Raw genomic sequence first — 21,039 nt, forward strand, 5'->3', positions numbered from 1 at the left:
GAGTGTACTGTTCCGCTGATCATGTCTGTTGCGATGTCTACTACTATGCTTTTTGTAGGAACCATAACTAGCCCCCGTCTCTTCTATCATGTCTCATGTCTCATTCTTGTTTTAATCAAAGTCATCTATCTCCTTTTGCTCTACTATACGGACAGCATTTTCCCTCCATTATCTTCTACATATCAACCATAACCTTCAACACCAGATTCCCCTCATCATCCTTAACCCTAGCCGCCATGTCGAACGCCTTGGGGATACTTTCCAAACCACTATACCGCTGCGTCACCAGCTTAGACAAGTCCGGCAGATGTGGATCCCCACTGGCCAACAGCTCAATCACCTTCGGATAGGCATTCGCATACCGAAACACGCCCAGGAGATCAACCTCCTTCAGCGAAGCGGCCGAGATGGGCAGTGTCTGAATGGGATTTCCCATACCAATGATCATGATCTTGCCTCCCGGTGCCGTTGCCTGTTTTTCAGAATGTTAGCTATTCATGCCCAATAGTGTAAGGGGCTTGCAAGCAAAAACCAAATGGCGAAAAAAAAGGGTAACTCACATAAATAGAACTCTGCAAACAACTCTCCACCCCCGTACACTCAAAAGTAACATTCACCTCCCCCACCGTAACCTTTTCGCCGTCCACCGGCAGCAGTTCAGCGCCCTTAACCCTCTCCGCCACGCTCTTCGCATACTTCAACTTCTCCTCTATCGTCTCCGGCCTCTTTTTTTCCGGGATAGGCACCACAACCGCCGCATCAGCAAACCCATTCTCCACTGCGAACCTGACCCTATCAGCTTGGATATCCGCAATCACCACCGTCGCCTGACCCTTGGTGATGGACTTGCACACGGCAGCGCAGAGCAAACCGACTGCTCCCGCGCCAAAGACTAGAATCTTGGCCCTCTTCTTCGTCTCAGGCTCAGACACAGACACAAGAGAACCGATCTGGGCCCTTCCCGCAGCATGCATCGCCACACTCAACGGCTCCGCCAGCGCGCCCATCGTGTAATCCACGCCTTCAGGCAACTTATGGCACCACTTGGCCGGGTGGGCGACGACCTCCTGCAGCGTCCCCTGGGCGTGGGAGAACTGCGGCCAGCCCTTGGCTGAAGAGCGGAAACGCATGGAGCGGCAAATGTTGTATCTGCTTTCTTCCTTGGCACCAGAAGGAGCACATAGCTCGCAAGCCTCGCACGGCTGGCCCACCTCGAGAGCCACCCGGTCGCCTGGCTTGAGATTGGTGACGGAGGGGCCAATGGCGGTGATGACACCTGAGGACTCGTGCCCGAGAGTCAAGGGTTCGTGCACTTGGATGTCGCCGTTGCGGAAGTGCGTGTAGTAGTGCAGGTCGGAACCGCAGAGGCCGGTGGATTTGATGGAGATTAGGACGTCGGTTGGGGAGAGGGTGGGGAGGGGGCGGGATTCCTGTTTTTGGGGGAAAGGGGGAGTTAGTTGATGATTGGGTTTGACTTTGGGTTTGGTTGTTGATCTCGGAGGGATGGGTTGTGGGAGGATGGGATGATGTGAAAAGAAGGGTTGGTTGTTGAACTCACCACGCGGAGATCGCGGGCCCCGTGGAGGACGGAGGCTTTGATTGTACTTGTCATTCTGTTTGCCCGAGATAGATACCTCGTACACGGGTTATACAAAGTGACGATGTGTATGGATGGTATGTGGTTGTAGTGGTGAACCCTTTGGTTGGTGTTTGCTTACACAGCGAGACAGACCAAGCTTGCAAAGAAAGAAACAAGGTAGATAGTGAAGGTGGCAGATGTAACTTTATTATACCGAAGCCACACCCGAACTTCGAACCTAGAGGCACCTTGTCTACATAGCCTCTAGTGTAGCTGGAATCCTTTCAACTAGGCCCTGCTATCCACCCGGCCGTGCAACATTGGTAGAGTGAAGTCAGCCCAGGAGAAGTGATGGAAAAGGCTTTTACGTACTTCTTCCGCTCGGTCTTACGAGAGAAGACTCAACTGCTTCAACAGTCGGCACTCAAGTCCGCGGATGAACTCGTCGGGGTGTTCCCATCACACCACAGATTGCTCACCCATCAGGACTCGCAAATAATCGTCAAAACAAATTAACCCAAAGAGAAACGAGTCACCAGAGGTAAGGGCCTCGTGACGGGAGTCCAAGCTGCTTGCTGCTGTACCCCGTATATCGGCCTTACTTCTAGCGAATGACTGCAACTGTCGTCAAAACAAATTGTCCCGACGACGACAACAGCCATTTGTAGACAGACCTGTTTAACCCGTAAGACCCGGTTGGTACTCCGTGGGGAAAGCGGGGAACATAAACGTGGGGAAGAGGGGAAGCTTTCCCCGCATTTTCCCGCTCGGTGGTGTTAGCGAGGAGGGCGATCTCCACTTGTTCTTCAGGGTGTCAGGGGGAGCAACCAAGATGGACTTCAGTTGTGGATTTAATGTTGAGTCAAGGGTTTTCTTTTACTTCGAGCTGATCAAGAAATTTGTTCATCCCTGGACAACCATCCCAAAGCAAGCAAGGGGTTGAAGAATATTTAAGCGAAACCTCTAGAATAGGGGGAGCGTGGGATGATGGCCTGCTCTACACTACGTGGGGGACACAGCTGAACTTCCAAAGCTGTCAAGGTCGGACGTGGGGAAGAGGATGATTGATGATGGGGGAGCAAATTGGACTGAAGCTCAGTTGACTTTTGTATAATAACTTCCCGTCACCAAAGATCCCCATATTCAGTCTTGAATCCCCTCCCCTTCCTTTGAACTTACCTTACCGTTCATCCCAATAACAACCCACGTACCAGAAAGATGTCATCATCCACCACCACCAGTGTCCAAAACATGTTCTCCCTCGAGGGCCACACTGCCCTCATCACCGGTGCCACGCGCGGCATCGGTCAAGCAGTCGCCATTGCCCTAGCCGAAGCCGGGGCTGATATCCTTCTTGTTCAGGTCCGTCTTTGTCTACTCCAGTCAACACACCAATCCAGGACTCCTCTAACACCCTCACCCTCTTAACAACAGCGCGACGAATCCTCAACCACCACCCTCAACGCCATCAAGGCCCTCGGCCGCCAAGCCACAATCTACAAAGCCGACCTCTCCTCGCCCACCGACGTCTCCCAGCTAATCCCCCGCATCCTCTCCGACAATTACACCATCCGCATCCTGGTAAACTGCGCCGGCATCCAACGCCGACATCCTTCCCACTTATTCCCAGACTCCGACTTTGCCGAAGTGATGCAAGTCAACCTCAACACCGTCTTCACGCTATGTCGGGACGTGGGCGCGCACATGTTGGGTCTCGAGCCGCACCCCGTTACGGAACGGAAAGGGTCGGTGATCAATTTTGCTTCCCTCCTAACGTTCCAGGGCGGACTGACGGTCCCGGCGTATGCGGCGAGTAAGGGCGCGGTTGGGCAGCTGACCAAGAGCTTTGCGAATGAGTGGACTAAGGAGGGGATAACGGTCAATGCGATTGCGCCGGGGTATATTGAGACGGAGATGAATGAGGCGCTGTTGAAGGATGAGGGGCGGTTGAGGAGTATTAGTGAGAGGATTCCGGCTGGGAGGGTAAGTTCATTCCTTTCATTCTTTCTTTCCTTGCTTAATTGGACTGCAGTGTGGACAGTCAGTGGTAGCATGCTTGCTAACGTAATGCCTTCCTTCCGGCGACGATGCTGCAGTGGGGAAGTCCGGAAGATTTCAAGGGGACGGCTGTGTATCTGGCCAGTAAAGCGAGTGGTTACGTGAGCGGCCATGTGTTGGTTGTTGATGGTGGGTGGATGGGACGGTAAGTCAAGTTGGGAAAGAAGAAAGTGTAATAGGCAGCGCGGTGATGGATGGTAATGGATGGGAAAAAAATTGCATGATAGTATTTGTTGCTGCCCTTTCCAAAAACGGGCAACCAAAACTATTGACTTGTTCAAGTGTGCTTACAAGTTTCAAAAAAAAAAACATCTGACCTCGTTGATACCTTGTCCTCTTCTGACATATTCCGAACGGGGGGTTCATACCAGTCACAGCCAAACCAAACCGCTGTGGTTGTCCTGGACAAGGACTATTTAACCTCTAACCGAGCGGATCACGCTCTCCATCCAAGGGTAGACCGCCGAGTTGGCCAGGGGATATCCCATGTGCAAAGCACCAGTGAAGAAACGGGCCTCCTTGGGCGAGCCGTATTCCATCAGCATCATGGAATCCTCGATGGGCATCAGACCATCTTGGGTACCCTATTTTGGGTATTGTCAGTTAGTCTAGTCTCTTGACAGACATGGAAGTGTAGGTACGAATTGTGAAGCGGACGGGAAAGACTCACGTTGATCAACAAAAGCCTAGTCGAAGGCTTATTCAAGATCCCGTTCTCCAACAAGGAGAACTTCTTCTGCACCCCAGCCTTGAACTCCTTGACGGAGTTGTATCCATGCTTCATAGCAAAAGCAGGAGTGAGTCTGTTATCACACACTCTGTTAGCCATACTGACTCAAAACTTCCCACTTATTCTAGGAAAGGGAAAGGGACAGGAGAAAGAGAGAGAACTCACTGAGCAGGATACTCATGCCCATCCACCCTCTCCAACCACTTCTGATCGTAGAAATAATGCACCCCCGCCCCCTGCGCCACCACGCCCGCCAGTCTACGAGAGTGCGTATGCGCGATCCTGACCGCATAATACCCACCAGCACTCAGGCCCCAAACCATGACCCTCTTCATATCAAACGTCTTGATCCACTCCTCCTCGTAGGTCGGATGCGGTTTCTGGTTGTACGTGTCCATCCACTGCAGCAGACTCTCCCACAGCCTGTCGGGGCTCTCCGGGTCCGCGGGGTCGGCAGGACAATCCGCCGTTCCGGGGATCTCCACGACCACGACGGCCCATCCCCTCGCCAAAAACTCGTTGCACCGAACCGTGTTGTCGGGACGGTACCCGTCGAGACCAGTCATGAGGATGACGACGGGAGAACCACCGTCTCCGCGATAACTGGACGGAAGCCGGACGTAGACGGGAATGCTCTCCTTCTCGCCCTGTGCCGCCTTTCTTTGAAGAAAGGGGACGTTGATCTCCTGCAGGGGAGTGTCCTCCCACAATTCGCCGGCCATCAGGTAAGCTGCCTTCTGCTTCTCCCAAGCGTTCCACTTCTCCTGGTCGTTGACGTTGGGAAAAGAGGTGATGTAGGGGAAACGGGCGATGCGGTAGATGCAGCAGGCGCGGAGGTAGAGCGCCGAGGCCTGCTCGCGGAGTTGACGTCTCTGGAATGCCTCGATGCGGGGAAGCTTGTCGTGCTGGGTCATGACTCGGTTGCCGTCGATGATGAGCTGTTCGGCTATGCCTGTGGAGAGGAAGGTTCTGGTCCACTCGGGGGAGGTCATGTCGTTGAGGTTGGCCTTGATGAGGGCGTCGAAGGAGGCGGCGAAGTCCTCGTAGAGACCGTCGTGGAAGGGGTAGAGGGATTTGGAGCACTGGATGGAGATGAGTAGGTGAGTTTAGCAGTGTTCAATGTGTTGACTGGGTTAGAAAAGATTTCCTGGTTGGTCGCTCGCTCTGGCAATGGCGAAGGGAAGGGAAAAGAAAATCATCGTCGTGCAGTGCGGTATCGATAAAACAGGCAGTTAAGTGATGAGCGAAACCCAAGATTCGATTGTCATTGAGTTGATGATGGTACTGTTTCCTTCCCCCCCTCACTCCCTTTCTCCCTTGCTATGATGATGATGATGATGATGATCCCTTTTGATCCCGTACCGAAAAGCAAAAGAAATTGTAGTAGTAAAACATGAAAAATCATGAAGCCAAAAACCGAATGGCACAGAGAAAACTTACTGGGAACTTCCACTTGGTCTCCCACAGTGCCTTGATCCCCTCATGATGAGGCATCCTCGCCTCAAACGCCTCGTTACCCATGATCCAGTTCTTGGGAGTCTTGCCTAGTCCTCCCAATCCGCCGTCGCCTCCTGCCGAAGAGCCCTGCTTCTGCTTCTGCTGCTCCCGCTGCTGCCGACCATTGTGGACCTGATGAGGAGCCATGTTGAAGAGAACGAAATACTAAAAGAGGAAAGTAACCAAAAAGATGATAGAAGCCTGTTCAGAGAGCAACGCGAACGACTCTCTGTTTGGCGAAAAGAGGAACGCCGTCTTTGGTGGATCCGGCGTAGGCTACGGCCGTCGAGATGCTTCTTCTGCGGCGGCGAACGGGTGAAGTGCCGGGGTGCTCGCGGACCCTACGTGGATTGGTGTAAGTTGGGAGGAAGAAAAAACGGGTGGTGGATGGTGGATGGGGTTAAACTAACTGAGACTGAAGAAGAGCGAGGCGAACGCGGGTGATGGAAGCGTGAAGATCTTCGCTCATTTTGAATGATGGAATGTGCTTCTTTTATAATAGACTGATGCTGTCGGTTCGACCCAAGTCTTGAGACACTCGCTTGCAGTTTGCTTGCGTGTGTGTGTGCGTGGACGGACAGTTGGGGATATCCGCAATGTGCTTTATATGTGCTCGAATGTGCTGACAGGTGTCAAATGCCGGCCGGGTATGTATGAGTTCGGATTGTATAAGAATTCGTGAATGGTTTATATAGCGATGCTTTGCGAGTCTTATACGAATGATTGTGAAATGGAAGAATAATCAGAACAAAGGAATTCTAGTCAGCCGACCAGACACACGGGGGCCAGATGAGTTATTATACCGGATTCTGAGGCCCGGCCAGTGTGGGGAAAGAAGAGAGCGACACAAGAATGGCTCGACATTATTACCAGAATGGTAACAGGATCAGCTCACCCATGACGACCAAAGCAGGGAGGTGGTCCCGTGGTGGGTGTGCGTCTCCCTCATGGGGTACGATGCCGAAAGGGACATCCCCAGTCTAATGAGATGGTCCATCGGGGAGATCCCGTTTTCCCCTTCCTGGGACAGGGCCCAAAACAATGCGCACACCATATCCGTGCGTGGTAAGCCTTGTAATACCTCACTTGAGACGTACCATTGACATACCCGGCAGAGTAGGTAGGCGTTGCTCCCCAGATTACAAAGAGATGTACGATGATGGGGGAGTTGACCAAGGATTACACAGCCGACTTGCAGAGCAGCCAGGTGACAGCCCTCGAACAGTTGGAGGCTTCTAGCGCGGAGAGAAGCGAGTGGATTTGGCAAGCTTGTTTTTGGGGCAATGATCGAGAAGAAGAAAAAAGAAGAGTCTGAACCATTAGTTCTGGATCCAACATCGGTCTGGAGTTGATTAGCAGCCACTATAACCACCGGGGATTGGTCTGTTTGGGCAGGTTCTTGACCGGCTTGGACTGGATTGGCGACGCTGTGGTCGGCTCCGAGAATCACATGTCAGATGATTGACTGACGGTGAAAGATGCAGAAGTGGGGAGGGTTCAGGGGTGTGACGATCTCGAATTAACAAGCAGGTAGGGCCGAAATTTGGCTAAAGCATAATGATAGTGGTCGGACAGGGGGTGGAGAGCAGCCGGGTCGGGGGGTCTCTGGGGTATTTGCCAAGAAATGCTTGGAACACAGAACATTGGAAGGGCAAAAAGTCCCTCGATGGTCCACTGGAAACGCCCATTTCAGTGTTCCAAGTGCCTCCATTCGGTCCAGCGAGTCCAGGTCTGCTGACCCAGGTTTTACCGGTAGGTAGAGGCACCTTAGGTATGCAAGCTTGTGCACTGACCAGCCGGATCGCGTTCCCTAGCATGGAGCCCTGGATGAAGCCGTCTGTGAGAATCCAGGAACACCGCCTACAAACCAGGGGCACATCCGAAATGAAAGAGACAAGATGGTTGCATTCCATCCGGAAAGGGGGACTTTTGGGGACGTAAAAAGGGCTTCACATCTCAGGCGGGAATTCAAAGGGTGCTGTTACTGCTGTGTTTGTAGGCCGAGATCTGGAATTGTTGACGGTCGCCCATGGGCCGATCAACGGATGTCCGATTGACCTTTAACACGGCAGATACGTACCATGTGCTCAACTTCACCCACCAACTTCACCCACCACCTGTACGCCGTCCCTGGATACAAGAGACCTTACACGAGCGGTAATGTGGACGTAATGCGATCTCCTTCGAGATCCCAAAAGCTACTACCCATGTCATCGTTAAGATAGCGATGGATCGAATCTTGAGCATGTCTCGGAGTCGGGTGGCGTCATCAGCCGGCGTCGTTTGTCCCGGATCCGAGTACAGCTGAAGGAAACTTGGACACGAGCAGCCACCAACGAATCACCCTCCAATGCCGCATCCGATGCAGCCAGACAAGTCAACATTCCACAACGAGTTGGGGAAGAAAAAAAAGACGATGTTCATTTCGAGTTTGAAAAGGTAAGAGCATCCTAAGCTTTGCTCTTGGTGCTCTGATAGTAATGTGCCATTTCCAGACCCGCCCTCTTGAAGCCGCACTTGACGTAGAAGCCCTCGTTGGCTTCGCTGCAGTCGAGAATGGTCTTGTAGCAGCCCGTCTTCTCGGCGATGAAGTCCAGCGCCTGGATCATCCGGAGACCCAGCTTCTTGCCCTGCTGATCCTTGGCGATGGCGATATCCTCGATATGTCCGACTGACCCGAGATTGTGGATGCTGTTTTCGGGGGAGGGAACATGTCAGTCTGTGCTCAGGGCAATTGTTTTCTGCTAGGAAGCTCAAAAGGACTACTCACAACTTGCGCTCAACCAACAGCGCGCCGGTGCCGACCACTCTGGGTGGGCTGCTGTTGGTGTCCTCGATGACGAGGATAAAGTAGCCACCGTCCTGTCGCGAGATCCAGTTGTAACGGTCCTGGAACTGCTCCTGTGTAATGTCGCCCACCGTGGTCAGGACGCGGAGGCAGTCGAGGAAACCCGTGTCATAGTCGGACGGGCGAAGCGCGCGCAGCTTGTAGCCCTCGGGCAGGGCCGATTGCACCTCGGGAGAGAGGAGATCGGCGGAGAACAGTTCTTTTTGGGCGGCCATTGCGGAGATGTGAGGATGTTTGGGTGTCGTCTCGTATGAGTGTCGTCGGTGTGCTGTTGATTCTCGTAAGTTGGCGAAGGCAATTGGGACGGAGCTCAAGGCGACGAGAACTGTTTGGCGCAGGATTGTTGACTTGTCCTCTCGCTATTCGCTTATTTTGATGATGTTCAGCGGGCGGGAGTAACCGAAGCAGGCGGCGGTGGGGATGGGACTCAACAACAAAACGACCAGCAAAAGGGAGGCCGAGAACTAACACTGGACTTGCATTTGCTAATCCCGCGAACTAGGAATTGACTTCTGGATTCATGATGAAAGGCAGTAATTTAGTATATCTCAAGCGCCAACAAAGGGTCCAGCCCGCGGCACGACGAGAAGTTTCGGTGTCTCACCTCATACCAATGCAGCTGTGCAGTTCGCGATGGACCGCTATCGGGAGCTGACCTGCTTGGCCTTTAGCTGCCCCACCATCTTCAGGGCATTGAGGGGCATACTTCAGCCCTGTTTCATGCCACCAATAATCTCTTCGCATCAATGGCCACAACAGCACCACGAACATCAAACACTCAAGCAGCAGCAAGGACAACATTCCGATCAACATCACCACAAGCATCAACAGCAGATGACAGCGAATAAGAATGGCCATGTCACCGTGCCTTTCCCCGATAGATGCAATCGACGCCAACCATCGACGATACGGCGTCCGGACAAGGAATGCGACGGACTGATACGAGACATCGCCGTCGCCACCTCTGCGTATCGGACTGACCGGAAGCTCCCCAATTGCGGCCCCGTCCAAGTCCATTGGCATTCCGGTCTTTTCGACGAGACCCTTGCTCTCATACACCTGAATTGCTTTGAACAAGAGAACTGATGGAAGCCTCAAATCGATGGCCTGGACAGCATCTTTACGGGCCGGCCATGGCGACTGGAGTGTCAACACTTGCGACTGGACCAAAGATTGCGTAAAGCTAGGATCAAGCAGAGCGGCAATGCATGTTGGTTTTCATCTCATACTGGACAGTTGCATGTTGCAGAAGAGCGGTGTCTTCCATCTCGAACTACTCCCGTCATCGAGTCCCCCTTAACCTTGAATCTCACGTCACAGCTTCGCCAATGTTGCAAAGTGGGCTGACAGCTAAACTGTTGGGAAAGGACTGAGGTGCAAAAGGGGTGCCAAAACAAAGAAAAAGGCCCCAGCTCGTTCATGGCGTTGCCCAGCTTTCCTCAGCCCGACCTCCGGCCACACACTTCGACTTGTTATTCTGTTGAAGAAGAATTCTCAAGAAAATGTGTTGGGAATTTCACGACTAACATCTAGAATCCTATGTACAATCGGCCTGCCAGGGGTTCTCTCATGCCGCCCGAGACATGGCAACCTTACCGTAAGAATGACTAACGTGGTCCAATATCAAAAGCTGCCCAACTTCCAGGAACGAGTAACTGTGATGTCGTGCAGCGCGGGGTTAGGCTTCGCTTTCCTACTGGTTAGCACAAAGAATTGGAGGGTTGGTAGGGACAATGGGACGGAGCAAGGTTGAAAGTAAAGCTGACCATTGATGCCCTCTGATGCTATCAAACAGGCAGATGACCGACATCTGTGCATCACATGCTAAGAACCTGCACTCCCGCCGTTAGTTCTCCTCTGTACCCGCATCTTTATCTTCATCACTGTTATCCATTGGACTGATCCATGACTTAATTGTTAGTGTTAAGTCCAGGTCCAAGCTTCATCGTCAAACTCTTTCGTCCATGCCGCCACCATCTCGTAGAATCGGGGCCCCAGGGTCACCGGGGTAGGAGGTGGATGGCAGGTACCTTCGACTCATAGCTTTTTGGCCATGTTTCAGGTACTCGCCGTTGCCCCCCTCAGACTCCATTTGCCATGCTTTCTTGGCCTTGTCGTTGTTGAGATGTCATCTCATTCTTTGGGCCCCAGCTGAACATCTATTGATTTGACCTATCTTGCTCACATATACCTAGAGTTTTGTCATTCATTTTTTGTATCGACACGTTTACCTCTTGTTTTTCGAAAGTTTTGGCACCCGTCAGTTGCTCTGCTTTACTATCATTTTTTCTTGTTCCTTGGCCCCTTTCGTTGTGTGACGGCCATGGTTGCTGGCAGTCCGATACCACGATAACCGAACTCGGGCACGAATTCTGTACATACACCACAACAACCCACCAAAAATCACCCCTCGGCCTTCGACATGATGGACTTTTCTGGGCTTGATATTGAAGATACCGAAGATTATGACGGAGCTAGGTTGGCTGTCGTTCCGGGCGAGTCTATCACGTCCCAGCTCTCGGAACTCGCCCCCTCGAATCCCGGAAGGACCCTCCTCCCTTCCACCGTGGCCCGGGCCGTCAGCTTCGCAACAAGATCAACCAGTCTTGCCCTGCGGGTGGGCACTATTTTGACCGGTTATGGCTTCGACGCTGCCAAGATGACGACCCTGTCCAGCTTGGAGATGGGTCGTTTTGTCCTCGAAGGAATCCTCGGCCGGGCTGGTAGAGACGCAATCGCTCGTTCTTCTTCGGAACATGGGCGAAAAGAGGCCGAGAATATGCTCGAAAAGAGCTTGGAGAACCTACACCGGACCATGAGTCAGATTCTCTTCTGGACAACAACAGGCTTCCATGTGACGGGGACAACAATTGCCATGTTCTCCGAGACCTCACAGCTTCTTCTTTCCACCTTGGACCAATTTTTCGGCTCGACTGACTCTTCTCGCGCCATGGCCAGCATCATCACGCTCATACGAAGGGAGTTTCGAAATCCAGCTACTGGCGCACAAGGCGAACAAGTCGGAGTTCTTGATCTGATGCTTGGACTTTGCGGCATGGCGTATCTGCAGAGATGGTGTCGACGATCGCTTGACGAGGAGACGCGGGCGCTTCAGATTGAGGAGATCATTTGGGATGTCGTGGTTCTCAGTGATGGTATGCGGGTCGATGTCCACGAGGAGAGTGTCTATGGTGTGCATGATGGTGAGTTTACGGAGGACTTATCCTCCACCAGTGGCAGCGGCGCACATGACAGCGAGGAGGACGCAGAAGAAAGGATAAAAAACCAAATAATACGGTCTCTCGGCGACAACGCCAAGGTTTCCATCACCACCAAGATCAACACCACAAAAACAATCACCGTCGATATTCAAGGACCGATACACGACATACCCGTCTCCCCGCCACCAGGAGTTGAACTCATTGAGGAGAGTAGGAATACCCGCCAAATCTCCTCACAGACGCAACTCCCGGCAGACCACATCCCTCATGCCTGTCGTGTTGTGTACCGGCTGAATCGCAACCAGGAGAGAAGGTATTCCATCACAAAGGAGGATGGGGATATCAGCCAAGTGACCGGATATGTCGAGCAGCTAGACGACACTGACGACACCATGTCCGAACGCTCATTGCCAACAGTTGACACCTTACCTTCGGTACCAACCAAGTCACTGGAACACGCGCCAGATTCTGCCATTCCACGTCCCGGCTCTTCCGCTTCCGCTGCCTCCAGCTCTTCCAAGAGTCGCATCCCCTCAATTCAGATGCCGAAGAAGCGGAGTGAGAACACGACAAGCCAGAAGCGCCCTCGAATACCACCCACTGCCTCCTCATCAAACAAGCGTCAGGAAACGGCAGCATCGCGGACATCTGGTAGTCGCTTTATGTCGTCGAAAACCAGAGAGGATGCAGAGTCGAAAAGGAAACCAGTCGAGAAGAAGAGCGGATTTCGAAAGTTCTTTAGCAGAGACGATTCGGATTCGGATACCCCCTCGCGCAAGAAGAAGGAAGGTCAAAGTTCCAGCAGTACAAGGTTGACCAAGCCTGAACCTTCACCCAAGTACAAGTTTGCTTTGCCTAGTCCTATCCGGACTTCGGCTCCTCATCGTCCTTCGACTTCTTCTCGTCCAACGCACCGCGCGTCTTCCGCTTCGATCCCTAGGATAGAGGAACCAACGGTGTCTCCGAAGAGCAGCTCTGGTAGCCTCGGAAGGAAAAACGTTGAGAGGTCTCAATACATACGGCCCCCATCACGGACGAGCTACATTTCGGTTCATGAGAGGCGCCGCGACTCAGTATACTCGCAGACAGAATCATACTCAATCTCTGCGGCCGACGACTTCCGACACTCCAGGGCTCCTTCGCCATGCGCGATTGAGACCGACGACGAAGATGCCGGCTCTCTGGTCAATCCTCGATCATCCGATCCTGCCCTCTCACCCCCCTACGGTCTTCCATCACCAATAAACGGGAGACGAATGAAGTCGAGGTACACTCCGAGCATCTACACCCTCCCACACGAATCAACATCTTCCCTCATTCCCTACAGAGATCCACATAAAAGCGCCTTCAGCAACACAGAAGCATTGCGAGAACTGCGCCAAGCCGGCATGGTGGAAGGCATATTTCCCAAACACCATCTCCTCCGGAACATCACGCGCTTCATGCGTTTCGCCTCCGCATCCTACGGCTCCAACTTCCTCAAGATGCTCGGAATCGCCAAACAAATGCCCATCCTGCGCGCCTTGGACACCGAGACCCACCACGAGCTACGCTCCTTCGCGCACCACACTGAATCCGACGCCGGCAGCATCCTGCTCTCCTCCTTCGTTGACCCCCAAGGCGGGTCTGACGGTACGGGTTCAACTAACACGGGCGTGCCCTTGGTGCACTACATCAGTCTCGACCACGACTCCAAAGCCGTCGTGCTCGCCTGCCGCGGTACCCTGGGGTTCGAAGACGTCCTGGCCGACATGACGTGCGACTACGATGACCTCGTCTGGCGTGGTAAAGCCTACAAAGTACACAAGGGCATACACGCCTCTGCCAAGCGCTTGCTGTACGGCGGTGACGGCCGCGTTCTGTACACCCTCAAACAAGCGCTGGAAGAATTTCCTGACTACGGCCTCGTGCTCGCTGGCCACTCCCTTGGCGGTGGCGTCACCGCTCTCTTGGGCGTCATGCTCTCCGAGCCCGCTCCCGGCTGCAACAGCACCAGCTTTGTCACGTCCGCTGATCCGCACACGCACCTTTTGGGTGACTCACTCTTCACCGGCCTCGCAGCTACCCAACCTCCCCGCCATGTCTGCTTACCCTCAGGTCGACCCGTGCACGTCTATGCCTACGGCCCACCTAGTACCATGTCGGCGTCACTGTGCAAGGCCACGAGGGGATTGATCACTAGCATCGTCAACGGAAACGACATGGTGCCCTATCTCTCGTTGGGCGTGTTGCATGATTTCCAGGCTGTAGCGCTGGCGTTTAAGACGGATAATAACGAAGCAAAAGTGGAAGTGCGCCAGCGGATCTGGGAGGCTTTCCAGACGGGGATTGCAGATAAGTGGTACGGTGGAAACCAGACTTCTTATCCTGGGACCGCCGGAGGTCCCGGTCCAAGTGATCCATCATCCTCCTCCTCCTCATCATCCTCTGTCCCAGGTACCGGCGGTGAAAGAGGAGGACCAGGCGACTTCTCAGACGACGACCAATGGGCCTACGCTGCCCTCAAGGTGTTGCGCGCTTCCATGATGAGCCACAAGCTCTTGCCTCCGGGGGAGGTGTTTGTGGTGGAGAGCACCAGGGTGCTGAGAAGGGACGCGTTTTTGCTAGATGGGGAGGAAGGACACCTGGGCAGGCCGGCACAGAGGATTGTGCTCAAGTATATAAGGGATGTGGAACATCGGTTCAGGGAGGTCAGGTTTGGGACGAGCATGTTGACGGATCATAGCCCGGGGAAATACGAGGATGCGTTGAATAAGTTGCGGGCGGGGGTTATGGATGCTGCTTGATTTCTGATTTTTGTCCGGAAGGGGGTTTGGTTTGGAGGGGGAATCGAAGGGGTTTGGGGAAAGGAAGAAGGTGTGGGATGGATATATGAGATGAGATGACTTGATGAAGATTTTTCTTGCAGATACATGCTTGTTTGTTTTGCGTATATATAACGGCTTGCTAAATGATACGACATATATTCGTTGCTTACCTTTTGTGGGTGTATCGTACGAAGACTAGACGAAGTGAAGATGGAATATGATTTTGGAGGGTGTATCTTCGAGAGAGTTGAATGGATGTGGGTTTTGCTGCTTCACAACCTAAAATGATCTAATTCCCGGCTCATAGCTTTACTTCCAGACACTCAAAACACAAGAGGAAATCCCGAGATGGAGATGGAGCCCAGTTTCTCGAACAAATCTCGGCATCTTTCCCCCTTATAATCACCCGCAGTTCACCCGCAGTTCACCCGCAGTTCATCCGAGATAATCAGCTTTTTTTCTCCAGATTTTCTCCAGACTTGAACAGACCAGACCATGCAGAGCATGATGGCGGGGATGGACCATGTGGGACTCCGCCCCGTGGAGGAGTTGGAGCAGGCCAATTCGCGAATGAGGGGAGTTTCTCGGCACGCGCCTAGCACGGCGAACCAGGCTCAGCCGAGCTCAGCCAGGTCTTGTCCGGGTCACAGTGTCACTAGGCGTCACGGTTAAATGGGGATAAATAGGGAAAAAGTAACCCTCCACCATTGGTAAACCATCCCCACAATGTCTTGTCGTTCGGCATCATGGCCCGTCCGATCCAACCTGGTGTGGTGGTGGTGATGTGATGATGGAGGAGAGGAGAGGAAAAAGACTTGTCCAAATACCCGGGTCCCATTCAGGTGGAATGATCAAGATATGGATATATAATGCATCTTGTTCCTGCATTGATTTATCTCCGTGGTTTTATCTCTTCTCCCCCTTCATCATCTCATCCAAAATTTGGACTCATCTTCAGTCTCGACTGACTCCATTACCCCAGCGGTTTCTCCCCCGCATTTTCCCTTACCCCGCACAACACAAAAGTTACCCCAACTTCCTCTCCCCGCACCCCACCCTCTTACACGGAGGAGTCGACCGAAGATCACAACCCACCAAAAGAAACCATCACCATGGCGCCCCTAATCACAAATATCTACACGGCCGACCCCTCGGCGCACGCCTTCAACGGGCGCGTGTACATCTACCCCTCGCACGACCGCGAGACCGACATCCAGTTCAACGACAATGGCGACCAATACGACATGGCCGACTACCACGTCTTCTCCACCTCCTCGCTCGACCCGCAGGAGACGCCCATCGACCACGGCGTCGTTCTCAAGACCGAAGACATCCCCTGGGTGTCCAAGCAGCTCTGGGCTCCCGACGCCGCCTACAAGAACGGCAAATACTACCTCTACTTCCCCGCCCGCGACAAGGAAGGCATCTTCCGCATCGGCGTGGCCGTAGGCGACAAGCCCGAAGGGCCCTTCACTCCCCAGCCGGAGCCCATCAAGGGGTCCTACTCCATCGACCCGGCCACCTTTGTCGACGACGACGGCGAGGCCTACCTCTACTTTGGCGGACTGTGGGGTGGTCAGCTGCAGTGCTACCAGGGCGGCCACAACGTGTTTGATGCCTCGTGGCAGGGGCCCAAGGAGCCCACGGGCAAGGGCGTAAAGTCGCTCGGCGCCCGCGTTGGAAAGCTGACGCAGGACATGCTGGAGTTTGCCGAGGAGGGTGTCAAGGACGTGGTTATCCTTGCTCCCGAAACCGGCGAGCCGTTGGATGCGGACGACCATGACAGACGCTTCTTCGAGGCCGCGTGGATGCATAAGCGCAGCGGCAAGTACTACTTCAGCTACTCGACGGGCGATACCCACTTCCTGTGCTATGCGGTCGGCGACTCGCCGTATGGACCGTTTACCTATGGCGGAAGGATCCTGGAGCCGGTGCTGGGCTGGACCACGCATCATTCCATTGTGGAGTTCCCCGAGAAGAGCGATCGGTGGTGGCTGTTCCATCACGATTGCGAGCTGAGCAAGGGCGTGGATCACTTGAGGAGTGTCAAGGTTAAGGAGATTTTCTTTGATACGGAGGGCAAGATTCATGGGGAGAAGCCCGAGGAGAAGTAAGTAAAATGGGGGGTGGAACTTGGGAAGTGAAGAGTTAGCAGGCTTGGAAATTATTTTGGATCGTAAATAAATTCTATTCGGACGCACTCAGGCTGGTTAACTGCTGGGCTCGTGCTCGGTGGGTTTCGTGTTGGCATGGTTAAAATTGACCTTGTGGTGGCGGGTTTCTGTAGTGAACTGTGTATTTGGTTGCTTGTCAATTGATAGTTCCTGGAGGCGACTTATATTCTCTTTTCTTCGGTGGTTAGTTGTGAAGTGACCGTGGATGTCGACGTTTAAGTCCGGCCACGTTCGGCGTTAAGTCTACGGCAGCTGCAACCGCGCTGTCGCAGTTTTTGTCTTATCGCACACAAGATCGTCTCCCTGTACTGTGTACCTCAACTTTCTCCGGTGCTCCTTTCGCACGACTTCATGTTCCTGTGACAGTCGTTACCGACCACTGTCTGGTTTTCTCCTCCGATAACCATCCAACTCGGCCAATTCCTCCTATACTTCAAGTTATTTTGTGGGTTCCCAAACAACATCTTTCGCAAAACCTACCCCTGCTTTGTACGGCAACCTGATCGTCACCTTCGAGCTGCAGACAGCCTACCGGATGAGCAGTTGCCATCGAGACTGATCAATATCACAGACTTCGGTGACCTCTGGAACCCAAAAAGGCACCTGGGAAGGTGCGGTGTGCGCCTAGCAAAGAGGGGTATTAATACCTGGGTTCTTGGGGTTTCCCTTCGTTAGTTTCTTCTTCTAATCAACCACCACCTTGACCCAGAAATACCAGTCCACCCTGCAGCGAATTCACACCCCATCTAGAATCATGCGCCCATGACACCATAAATCCCTCGGTTTCTCACATGGAGCAAGCTGTTTCTGCAGAAAACTGCAAATATCTACAGATCGGCTTGCAGATGCAATGCATTGACGGACGTCACTCGGACAGCAAGTCCACCCATTATACGGCCGAAACCCTCCAGTCAACATGGTCCATCAGACACGGGACTTCGGTTCTCAGGTTTCAACCTTCTGGGTTTGATCACTCTTTGATAATTTTTTTAATGATGGTCTTTCGCGGAAAGGTCACTCTCTCGGAGTCCAGAGAAGGAGCCTGTAAAGGTCTGAAGAAACAACGTGCTTTTTATTCCAATGGATAACAGATCCACAGGTTGTCCTTCTTCATCTCTCTCAAGCACAATCTTTGAATTTAACCTCGCCTCCCATGCTTGGAATGGAGCGAGTAACCTCTACGTCAACCCCTTTTCTTCGGCTGTCTTTATGTACGTCTCACGCCTACTGTGACGTGCCAACACTAGATAACGAGGGCATCGCATTGCTTCTTGGGTGCTTGGTTTGATGTGCTTGACATTCGATGGCACACCCCTCGAGTTTCGAGGAGTTCGGGTCTTCCCTATCAAAAGCCAGATAATGTCCATTCTTCATCACGCTGAGAAGATCTGATCTTCCAAACAACCTTCACCCCTGAAACGCTACATAACTTCGACGCCACACATCTCGCTTCTTTATATAATGTAAACCTTCACCTTTAGGCCTTCATCACCCACGCCATGTTATTGACATTTACTTTCGCGTTGTTGCCATCTACTCTCGCGTTGTTGCCATCTACTCTCGCGTTGTTGCCCGCTGCCTCCCCTATACCACCAGCACCGTCAACGGCAACCGCAACGTCAACCTTGCCGGGCAACCATCATGATGCCGCTTTGAAGCCTCGTCAAACAGATTGGCCAGCAGCCTTCTGGCCCGAGGATTATCCTCCTGATCGTTGGCCAGGGCAAGACTTTGGACTAGGCTGGGGCGCAGTATCCAGGCCTTGCCATGTAAGTGAATATCTCTCTATACTGCTAGACAAATCTCTAACTCATTCTAGGCTGAACAATTTTACTCCTGCGCCGGCCCCTACATGCGCGGGGATGATGGCTGCCGAAATGCTCCCGCTGCTTCCAACGGGAGAGTGACGGTGGGCTGGAGTTGCTTTTGCGAGCATGCGAAGGAATTCTTCAAGTGCATGTCTCACGCCGAGAACGACGACCCCGAGTGTTGGGACGACGGATATATCGGCGACAGTGAGTAGTCTTATTACAAATTGGCCCGCAAGGTACCAGCTAACATCACTCGTCCAGATTGGCAACTGAATTGGTATCATAATTGGTGTGGAGATCCCCCTCCTCCGTCAGTAATGGAACAGATGTCACAGCCGTAGGTTCTCTCCAAGATCTTGTCTCTCTTTGTTGTTTTCTTCCTCCATTCACTGTCTATTCTATCTTCCTCGTTCTCTCCCAAATGTCATAGGTTCTTTCCTTCGTGCTAACCAGTTATCTAGAATGACCGTTAACGTAAGCTTCACGTAAGTTTAAGAGACCCCCTGAGCCATCCTACTTTGGCCGGGAGAATTACTGACGTTGTATGGAAGCAGCACGGCTAATATTGTTTATTCGGTCAATGGTCACGATTACCCACCCGTTACTCGAGTTAATGACCCGATCTACAAGGGCTCGGGATCTCTGCTTTCCGGAGAATGTACATCAACAGACTTCACTCTTGTGGAAGCGGACGGGGGTCACACCACGTACTATGCCGGCTTTCAAGGCTGCAACGACGACCGGCCTCAGTGTTGCCCGTGGCCAATTTCTGCGAACTCTGCACAAAACGCACCTCCTGTCACCGCCAACATTGAGATAGAGCCTGAGTTAGAGATAGAACACAAACACGGCAACGACTATCCTCAACCGGCTCATGGTCACAAGACAAAGTTAGAACACTGTCCCGATGACTACTATTCCATTTCTAATGGTTGCTGCCCTGTGTACGTACTCCTCATCCGTTGGTCCTTTTCTCTCCGAGTTCCTAACATGATGAACAGGGGATACTATTTCTTCACGTCCGCCATTGGTGGCGAAATACCTTGCTGGAGCCCTCTCAGTAGCACAGCCAGCGTTCCACCCCTGACCCGAGCCGCGGCTGCAGATGACCCGATTAACACTGATGGCAGCAATATCACTGGTGGTGTTCCTCTAACTAATGTTGAGGCTGACGCAGCACCTACGTCAGCCATTAACAACATGGTCTTCTCTCGTCACTACGCCGTCGAAAGCGCCAAATCCCTTTCCGTCGGCGCTTACGTTGGAATTGCCGTGGGCGTCAGCATAGCAGTCAGCGCGGCCATCTCATTCATCGTGTATCTCTGGCTTCGGAAGAGAGGGCAGAAGAAGGCGAATGCGAAAAGAGCTAGGCAGCAAGCTTCCAACAACGATTACCCCGGTATCTGGGATGGCCCCCACGGCTCAGATGAACCATTGTTCGAAGGGCGAGAACTCGACACGTTCAAAGCATCAACAATGGACCGCATGGCTGCCGCCAGAACCCGAAACAGCCCATTCGATGCTTCCCAACAAGCCCGGAACTTCCAGCCGTCCTCCGGCTTCCATAATGTTGGCACATACGGGCACAACAGCGGCATGGACAATGGTTTTAGTCCTAGTTTCCCCCAGTCGGTGCATATTCCGCCCCGCGTAAGCTCCAGGTCGGCCGCGGCTGCCGAATATTCGTCCCCGCCGCCCATCTCATCTACTAAGACGAGAATTTCCCCCATCAACAATGACGGAAATCCCTGGGCTGGTGCCGTTGACTATAAAGGTGTTGCCTCCAAGGAGGGGCTTGACTCTAAAGGTGAAAGGATCAGAAGCGGGAAGGAAGATGAGGCTTTGCAAAATGCGGGTGGTGCGTCGGGTTCAGCAGCGAGTTCCTCTTCTCATAATGGATACCGGCAGCAAGGGCGATCGCACCCGGCTGAAATTGCAGGACATACGGTTGTTGGACGTAATGGACACGAGAGTAGTGATGGGCTTGATGAGGTTGAGGGGCATCATGAGCCGCCTCCTGAGTATAGAGAGTAGTTTTAGGCGGAGTGTCTGGGATGGGTTTCGTGAGGGCTTTTGGAGATCTAAGGGGAGATGTAAGTTGCACTCATTGATAGCTTGATAGGTACATAAGTCTGTATTGATAGATCGTATACGTTTATAGCCAAACACATAAATACCACCACTGACTCTCTAGTGCTGCCCCATCGTCCCTAACCTTTATTGCAAGAGTTAATCTTCAAGTTAGCAAGCAACGCATCATTGACTGCCTCGTCTTGCACATTTACTGCACGTGCGTACTTGACTGCTTTGATCA

General features: G+C 52.8%; 7 protein-coding genes across 7 annotated transcripts; 4 read left to right on the top strand and 3 right to left on the bottom strand.

Moving 5' to 3' along the window:
- Positions 1–22: 22 nt before the first annotated feature.
- On the bottom strand, positions 23–1,848 carry SMAC4_06812 (uncharacterized protein). The gene is made up of 3 exons (XM_003348988.2): positions 1,559–1,848; positions 561–1,430; positions 23–472 (listed from the first exon to the last, which is right to left on the bottom strand). The coding sequence occupies exons 1-3, from the start codon at positions 1,610–1,612 to the stop codon at positions 176–178; spliced, it is 1,221 nt and encodes a 406-aa protein (XP_003349036.1). The 5' UTR covers positions 1,613–1,848; the 3' UTR covers positions 23–175.
- Positions 1,849–2,760: 912 nt separating this feature from the next.
- Positions 2,761–3,892, top strand: SMAC4_06813 (uncharacterized protein). Its single transcript, XM_003348989.2, has 3 exons — positions 2,761–2,941; positions 3,014–3,562; positions 3,676–3,892. Exons 1-3 carry the CDS (start codon positions 2,798–2,800, stop codon positions 3,784–3,786), a joined length of 804 nt encoding a protein of 267 aa, XP_003349037.1. The 5' UTR covers positions 2,761–2,797; the 3' UTR covers positions 3,787–3,892.
- Positions 3,893–3,962: 70 nt separating this feature from the next.
- SMAC4_06814 (uncharacterized protein) lies at positions 3,963–6,613 on the bottom strand. Its single transcript, XM_003348990.2, has 5 exons — positions 6,275–6,613; positions 5,808–6,205; positions 4,533–5,449; positions 4,308–4,440; positions 3,963–4,221 (listed from the first exon to the last, which is right to left on the bottom strand). Exons 2-5 carry the CDS (start codon positions 6,009–6,011, stop codon positions 4,054–4,056), a joined length of 1,422 nt encoding a protein of 473 aa, XP_003349038.1. The 5' UTR covers positions 6,012–6,205; positions 6,275–6,613; the 3' UTR covers positions 3,963–4,053.
- Positions 6,614–7,440: 827 nt separating this feature from the next.
- On the bottom strand, positions 7,441–10,443 carry SMAC4_06815 (uncharacterized protein). The gene is made up of 2 exons (XM_003348991.2): positions 8,635–10,443; positions 7,441–8,555 (listed from the first exon to the last, which is right to left on the bottom strand). The coding sequence occupies exons 1-2, from the start codon at positions 8,925–8,927 to the stop codon at positions 8,315–8,317; spliced, it is 534 nt and encodes a 177-aa protein (XP_003349039.1). The 5' UTR covers positions 8,928–10,443; the 3' UTR covers positions 7,441–8,314.
- A 691-nt stretch (positions 10,444–11,134) lies between these two features.
- On the top strand, positions 11,135–14,892 carry SMAC4_06816 (uncharacterized protein; the record flags this gene model as incomplete). The annotated part of the gene is made up of 1 exon (XM_003348992.2): positions 11,135–14,892. One exon carries the CDS (start codon positions 11,135–11,137, stop codon positions 14,717–14,719), a length of 3,585 nt encoding a protein of 1,194 aa, XP_003349040.1. The 3' UTR covers positions 14,720–14,892.
- A 320-nt stretch (positions 14,893–15,212) lies between these two features.
- SMAC4_06817 (uncharacterized protein) lies at positions 15,213–17,388 on the top strand. The gene has a single exon (XM_003348993.2). It carries the CDS (start codon positions 15,853–15,855, stop codon positions 16,852–16,854), a length of 1,002 nt encoding a protein of 333 aa, XP_003349041.1. The 5' UTR covers positions 15,213–15,852; the 3' UTR covers positions 16,855–17,388.
- Positions 17,389–18,381: 993 nt separating this feature from the next.
- Positions 18,382–20,984, top strand: SMAC4_06818 (uncharacterized protein). The gene is made up of 3 exons (XM_003348994.2): positions 18,382–18,683; positions 18,734–18,929; positions 19,414–20,984. Exons 1-3 carry the CDS (start codon positions 18,414–18,416, stop codon positions 20,757–20,759), a joined length of 1,812 nt encoding a protein of 603 aa, XP_003349042.1. The 5' UTR covers positions 18,382–18,413; the 3' UTR covers positions 20,760–20,984.
- The last annotated feature ends 55 nt before the right edge of the window (positions 20,985–21,039 follow it).

Source organism: Sordaria macrospora, chromosome 1 (assembly GCF_033870435.1).
Source record: "Sordaria macrospora chromosome 1, complete sequence".
Taxonomy (NCBI): Eukaryota; Fungi; Ascomycota; class Sordariomycetes; order Sordariales; family Sordariaceae; genus Sordaria; species Sordaria macrospora.

Bases quoted from the DNA above. Each gene is read 5' to 3' on its own strand.
- SMAC4_06814 (XM_003348990.2), bottom strand. From the start codon at position 6,011: ATGGCTCCTCATCAGGTCCACAATGGTCGGCAGCAGCGGGAGCAGCAG. The intron at 4,441-4,532 runs GTGAGTTCTCTC...GTGTGATAACAG, and splicing joins GGGCATGAGTATCCTGCTCA to ACTCACTCCTGCTTTTGCTA. The intron at 4,222-4,307 runs GTGAGTCTTTCC...TACCCAAAATAG, and splicing joins CTAGGCTTTTGTTGATCAAC to GGTACCCAAGATGGTCTGAT.
- SMAC4_06815 (XM_003348991.2), bottom strand. From the start codon at position 8,927: ATGGCCGCCCAAAAAGAACTGTTCTCCGCCGATCTCCTCTCTCCCGAG. The intron at 8,556-8,634 runs GTGAGTAGTCCT...CCCCGAAAACAG, and splicing joins CTGTTGGTTGAGCGCAAGTT to CATCCACAATCTCGGGTCAG.
- SMAC4_06817 (XM_003348993.2), top strand. From the start codon at position 15,853: ATGGCGCCCCTAATCACAAATATCTACACGGCCGACCCCTCGGCGCAC.
- SMAC4_06812 (XM_003348988.2), bottom strand. From the start codon at position 1,612: ATGACAAGTACAATCAAAGCCTCCGTCCTCCACGGGGCCCGCGATCTC. The intron at 1,431-1,558 runs GTGAGTTCAACA...CCCCAAAAACAG, and splicing joins GGGCCCGCGATCTCCGCGTG to GAATCCCGCCCCCTCCCCAC. The intron at 473-560 runs GTGAGTTACCCT...TCTGAAAAACAG, and splicing joins GTTTGCAGAGTTCTATTTAT to GCAACGGCACCGGGAGGCAA.
- SMAC4_06818 (XM_003348994.2), top strand. From the start codon at position 18,414: ATGTTATTGACATTTACTTTCGCGTTGTTGCCATCTACTCTCGCGTTG. The intron at 18,684-18,733 runs GTAAGTGAATAT...AACTCATTCTAG, and splicing joins CAGTATCCAGGCCTTGCCAT to GCTGAACAATTTTACTCCTG. The intron at 18,930-19,413 runs GTGAGTAGTCTT...CTCTTGTGGAAG, and splicing joins CGACGGATATATCGGCGACA to CGGACGGGGGTCACACCACG.
- SMAC4_06813 (XM_003348989.2), top strand. From the start codon at position 2,798: ATGTCATCATCCACCACCACCAGTGTCCAAAACATGTTCTCCCTCGAG. The intron at 2,942-3,013 runs GTCCGTCTTTGT...TCTTAACAACAG, and splicing joins CTGATATCCTTCTTGTTCAG to CGCGACGAATCCTCAACCAC. The intron at 3,563-3,675 runs GTAAGTTCATTC...ACGATGCTGCAG, and splicing joins AGAGGATTCCGGCTGGGAGG to TGGGGAAGTCCGGAAGATTT.